General features: G+C 47.2%; 1 protein-coding gene across 2 annotated transcripts in view; it reads left to right on the top strand.

Annotated features, from left to right (window-relative positions):
• The first annotated feature begins 1,360 nt into the window (after nt 1–1,360).
• UBASH3B (ubiquitin associated and SH3 domain containing B) overlaps nt 1,361–6,000 on the top strand; it is a 190,363-nt gene continuing 185,723 nt past the window's right edge. The window contains exon 1 of one of the 2 annotated variants that reach the window (XM_007494621.3): nt 1,361–2,227. In XM_007494621.3, the coding sequence (XP_007494683.1) occupies nt 2,097–2,227 (131 nt within the window). In that variant the 5' untranslated portion in view covers nt 1,361–2,096. The remainder of the gene's footprint in view (nt 2,228–6,000) is intronic. The other variant, XM_056794201.1, reaches the window with a different exon arrangement.

The following is a 6,000-nucleotide window of genomic DNA, read 5'->3' as shown; positions in this document are numbered from 1 at the left end:
AGACTTCCTGATGCCCTGGAAATATAATTATAGAATCCTAGAATGTTAGAGCAAGATGGAACTTTAGAGATCAACTAATCCTATCCTCTCATTTTATAGAAAAAGGAAACTGAGGCCTTGGGAAGGGAAATGGCTTAGTGCAAAGTTAATGAGTAGCTAAGATGGGACAACAACCTGACCAGTACTAGGGCTATTTGCCCTACAACCGTGATTAAAAAAACGACCAAAAAACAGTTAGAAGAGGCCACACCATCCTACTTTCTGTTCACTGAAGAAATCACTATAGCCTGCCTGAAAAAGATGGTTTAACCTCTGCTTGAATTCTTAAAGTGACCGGGAGCTCACTATAGCTCTATCCATGGCTGAATAGTTGTGATGTTTAGAAAGTTTATTTTCATGTTAAGCCAAAATCTGTTTGCCTATACATCAAAAAGTACAGACAGCGGTCTGTTTTAGGAAGATTAGAAGGAGACAGTGGCACCTAGTGAAAAGATGGCTGGTCCTTAAGTTAGGTGACCTGTATTTGAATACTGCATTGGTATTTACTAGCTCAGTGACCATGGAAAAGTAACATTACCTGTTAATGCTTCAGTCTCCTAATCTGTAAAATGGGAATTATAATATTTCCACTACCTATCTCACAGGGTTGTTAGGAGGAAATAGTTCTGTAGACCTTAGAGCACCAGAAAAATGCATTATTAGTTCAAATCATGCCTCTGACACTTACTAGCTTTGTCACCTGGGCAAGTCACTTGGCCTCTGTCTACATCAATTTCCTCCTCTGTTAAATGCAGATAATAAGTATTCTTATCTCCCAAAGTTATGAACATCAAATGAGAAAATAATTGCAAAATATTTTGCTTAGCACAGTGTCTCTCACATAGTAGGATGATTATTACTAGTCCTGTGACCTTGGACAAGTCATTTGACCTGTTTGCCTCAGTTTCCTCATATGTAAAATGGGGATAATAAGAATACCTACCTCCCAGGATGGGAGGATGCAATAACAATTGCAAATCATTTAGCTTAGCACAGTGTCTGGCACAGAGTAGGCACTATATAAATGTTACCTATTGCTATATTACCAGTTGTATGACCCTGGTCAAGCCTCAGGTAAGAGCACCTTTTTCCCTGGGTTGTGAGGGTCAAATGGGATCAGGTATGTAAAGCACTTTGCAAACCTTAAAGGGCTTATATAAATGTCTGCCGTTGGATTATTATTATTACTAAAAAGAGGAAAAACAGTTTGTTACTCAATACGGAGCAGAAAGGACAGATGGTAACTTTGTTTCTAATGGCCACAGCTACATTGTAATTTTATGTAGGTTCTATCTACAGCCATACCTATTTCTCTGGGTCTGACTGCCTGGGGTTCTGAGCCATCACAATCAGAAGTCACGTTATTAGCCGCATCAAGCATTTAAGAAACTGTTGACCATGTGTCAGAGGCCAGAACTGCGATGATGTTAAAACAAATTAGGGCCTCCGGGCGGGAGGAGATTTTCAGGAACAAATGCCCATAATCCCACTCTAGCCGGTAGGGTCCCCTCTCCTGTGTCAAAGAGACCTGAGCCCGGCCAACACACACCGAATGGAGCTGGCGCTGTCACTTTAAGAGAGGGGCGGGGCCGCTGACACGGGGCAGGCAAGGCCGGCCCACCCGAGCTCCTTTTCCCTTTTTGATCCATTCAAAAATTACTCATTGCAAATTCCCGGCCTGCGAGGAGCGGAGGCAGGGGGCGGAGGACGGCCGCGCTCCAGGCAGCCGGCGCCTACGGGGTTCGGAGGCGCTCGGGGACCTGAGACTTGCAGCTGCGTCTGATCGGGCGCTGAGCCGCCTCTCCTCTGTGGGCCGCCTCTACCAGGAAGCCGTCGGAGCCGGCTGGTCTGAGCTCAGTCGGGCAGTGCCGCCACCGCCGCCGGCCGGGCCCTCGCCATCGAGCCGCCCGCCGCCGCCTCCTCCCCTCCATCCGCCCGCGCCGCGGCTCAAGCGGCGTCTCCTCCCGGGCCATGACTGCACGCTGAGCCCGCCGTGGCTCCCGGCTCGGCTCGGCTCGGCTTGGCTCGGCGGCAGCAGCAGCTCCAGCCCACCCGGTATGGCTGCGCGAGAGGAGCTCTACAGCAAAGTCATTCCCCGGAGGAACCGGCAGCAGCATCGTCCCGGCACCATCAAGCATGGGTCGGCCCTCGAGGTCCTCCTCTCCATGGGATTCCCCAAAGCCCGAGCGTGAGTTAAAGGCACTCGCATCCCTCCTACACTGCCCTGCATCTTTCCTTCCCTCCCAGCATCCTCCCCTGTCCTATCCTCTGCCTTTCTCCTCGGCCGCAGGCTCTCCTCGCCTCCTCAGCTGGGTATGACTTCTCCGACGCCGGCCCTCGCTGTGGTCCATTACCTGCTGCGCTGCTGGCGAGACAGGGCGGAGAGGGATGCTGCTGGAGGTGGGATGGGGGAGGACCGAATGCCCTTTGCCCCAGGCAAAGAGAGAAGGCGTGTGTATCTGCATGTGTGTGTGCGTGTGTGTGTGTGCTGTGCCCTTTGGTTCTCTCGGGGTCGAGGAGAATTTTTTCTGCCTGCATCCCCGCTGGCTGGCGGCAGTGAGCAGATTGTCTTAGGTCGTTCCTGATGTTCCCGTGGCAGAGCCAGTGCCACAGGCTGCCTCGAAGTGTTGACAGGGTCCAGGGAATGAACCCCTCTGGATTCCTCGCTGCATCTCAGGGCTGCAGGGGAGAGACCGAGGGGACTGCAGAACATAGAGACACCGCTGTCACCCCCCACTGCAGTGGCTTCCCAGCTCCGGATGTTGGTTTCCCCTTGGAGTAGGAGGAGCTGGAGTGTGGGTGTTGCTGCATATTCATTGATAGAGTAACTAGAATAAGATGGTTTTCCACCTGGAGATCTGAGGGATGTTATTTTCCTCCTCGGGAGATGGTGGGTGAATTCGGAGGGAGCTCTCTGGGTGGAAAGCTTCCCTTCTCCATCTTTATCTTTTTACTCACTCACCCACGCCCATGGTGGGAGTAGGGGCAGGGTTGGAGATCCCTGATGCCTATTGGGGAGGCCTGGTTGACCAGCTGCCTGATCGAACCCAAGTCAAGTTTATGAGGACAGAGTCCTAGGGGACACAGAGGTGGCCTGCAAAGGAGGAAAGTCAGAAACACCACCCCTGTTTTATTGGGATTGCTGTCATTTATTCTGTCCATTTCCTAGCATGGCTGCCCAGCTCTGTAGCACTGTAATGACATAAGCAGAGAAGAGAGATTAAGAAAAACTTTTATCTGGAACGTCAGGTTGATGATAAACCAACTTCCCATTCTTTTTATATATGATGGTGATGTCTCCCTTCCTCAATCTCCTGACTAATCTTGCCTCTATTTTGGGAAGTTTGACTCTTAGTTGCAGATCATAGTAATCCTGGGAGTTTGAAAGGAGTTGGGGTGGGGTTAGGAGAGGAATGACCTTTAGAGAACAGGCTTGCTTGAACTTTTTCTGCTTCCCTCTTATTTAACTTGGGCAACTTTCAAACTTAGTCTGGTGTTAAAGTACTCCAATGGGAACAAGTGGTGGGACAGAGCCCCCAGTACAATTTATTAGTGGGTCTTATTTTCCTTTCTGTGTGAGAGATGGATCTGTCTGTATGTGCACATAGAGTGATAGGTGGTATTCACTAGTATTGGATTAAACCAGCCTTCAAGGGAAAGTGAGGAATATAGTTCTGTCATACAGCTTTGTGAGTTTAGGCAAAATTCTGGACTTCCAAAAATGCAGGCACTAACCAGTGCTTGAGGACAGGGGTGACATCATGCTTCTAGAACAAATACAAATTGAGAGAAATGTTACTGGACCTAAGACCTAATGCACTTATCACCTTAATGTTAGGGTCAACTTTGTTCACCTCCCTCCACCCTAGACACAGGGAAAATAGTGTTGGTTGGGGGAAGAGAATCAATGCCCCCCTCCTTGCAGCAAAGTGTTGGGGTAGCTGTGTGGAGCCCCACGAGTCACTACCTAACTTGATGACCTGTAGGGGTGAAATGATGCTGAGCAGAGAGGAGTGACTGCTTTTTTTTTTTACCTAGTAACAGAGGACAACTCAAGCATCATTTTCCTTCCTAGTCCTTGGAACATTATTTTAGGAGGGGAGAAGTAGTCTGAAAAGGGAGAGGGAGGAGACAAGGACTACAATGAAAATTCAAGGCAAGGAGAGGGACTTAGACTTTCTGGGAGATGGAGATATAAAATATAAAACTTCCTCAAGGGATGAGTGAAATATTTCTTGAAAGGATAGATCTAGCACATGGTAAGTTCCCACCACACATTGGGTATTTGGAGTTCATTGGGGCAATATAATAGTATATGAGTTTATCATCTCTACCATAATAGGTTCCTTTTAAAATAAAAATTAATATTTTATTTTGTCCATCAGTCACTACTCATCAAACACTCTCCACTCCAGTACTTTTTCATCTAAAAAAAAGTTAAGCAAAACTGCCTAATAGAATGATTGCCTGGTGTTGGCAGCTTCCCACAGGTGAATTTCCATTTTTGTAGTTTTGTAGATTTATGCCTGAACTTTGATCATTTAAATCGATTTCTTATTTAGAGAAGCAGTAACTGGGAGCCCTTCTCTCCTTTTCTTCCCCTTTTGAGGTTGTAAATGTGCTCCATTGTACCAGGTCCTGCCTATAGGGTTCTGGGAGTTTCAGATGCCAGGGAAGCCATGAGGGAACAGTAAGAGGGTGGTAGCCAGGACAGAGGAGCAGAAGGCCTGAATCCCATTCTCACCCTGCACTCTTGCAAAAGTCCCTTAACCTCTTTTACCTGAGTTTGTGTTAACTCTGACTGGGGGTGGGGGTGGGGGGGAGATTAATTAGTCAGTGAAGTGCTTGGCCAAAACCAAAGGGAGGGATAAGAGGGCTAGAGAGGAGGGTAGCCTTAGGCCATATTTATTTCCAGCTCACTCCTCTGGACCTTACCAGGTTTTTTCCATAGCTTGAGGAACTTTCTAAAAGGAAGTCTGAGGAATGATGGAGGGGTGAAGCAGGAGGTTGGGAAGCTCATTTGACAACTTCTATGAAGCAAGCTAGTCAAGTTTTCATAATACCAGATCAGTAGGTAGTTTCCAAGGGCCACAACGGTGCCCTCCCCCTTTCCTTCTTCCATATATGTCTTTTGCCTCCTCTCCCCCTCCCCCCAAGAAGGAAGGAGCCCTGTGAGAAGAGAATAAGATAACAACCCTTAATTAGGCATCATTAGTTTGTAGCTCCTATGAACGTAAGCAGGAAAGGAAATTTGATAATTTGCTCATTTTAGTCAGACTATAGTTTGTAGAAGCTGGCTTGCTTTGAAAAATAGGAGTCTTGATTTTAGAGCCTGCAGAACATGAACCCCCTGCCCCCCTCACCTGGAATGGAGCCATATGGGAGCAGCCTGGTCCTAAGCCCTCCTAGGATACCTGTTTGCTGATAGCTAAGTGTCTCAGACAAGCACTGACCATCCTTGGGTGTCTCTGATGTAGATTCTGACTCAGACCTCAGCTTCAAGGCTGTTGTGAGATACAAAGCTAGTCAGAAAATTTTCTGTAAACAGTAAATGACTCATTTTTGTTTGTTTGTTTAGTAATGATTGAGTATAGTTTAATGAGGAAAACCTTGGGAATCAGGAAACTGTAGATTCTACCAGAAACTGACTGTGACTTTGGTCAGGTTTCATTGGATCATAGGATTTAGAGTTGGAAAGGACCCTTAGAAATAACTCATCTAGTCCAGGCTTCTCATACATTTAAGAAAATTGAGACCCAGAGGAAGGGAAGTGACTTACCCAAGGTCACACAGGTAGTAAGTAGCAAAACTAGGGTTTGAAACCACATTTTCTAACTCCAAGGCCAATCATCTTTCTTTGCTACCAGGCTGAAACTTCTCAGAACCCTTGCCCTATAAAATGGGGATGACACAGGCTAGATAAGTATTGGAAGACCAGTTCCGTTTTGAGTGCCCAGAGAG

Source organism: Monodelphis domestica, chromosome 4, assembly GCF_027887165.1.
Source record: "Monodelphis domestica isolate mMonDom1 chromosome 4, mMonDom1.pri, whole genome shotgun sequence".
Lineage (NCBI taxonomy): Eukaryota > Metazoa > Chordata > Mammalia > Didelphimorphia > Didelphidae > Monodelphis > Monodelphis domestica.
This window is presented reverse-complemented; position numbering and strand designations above follow the sequence as displayed.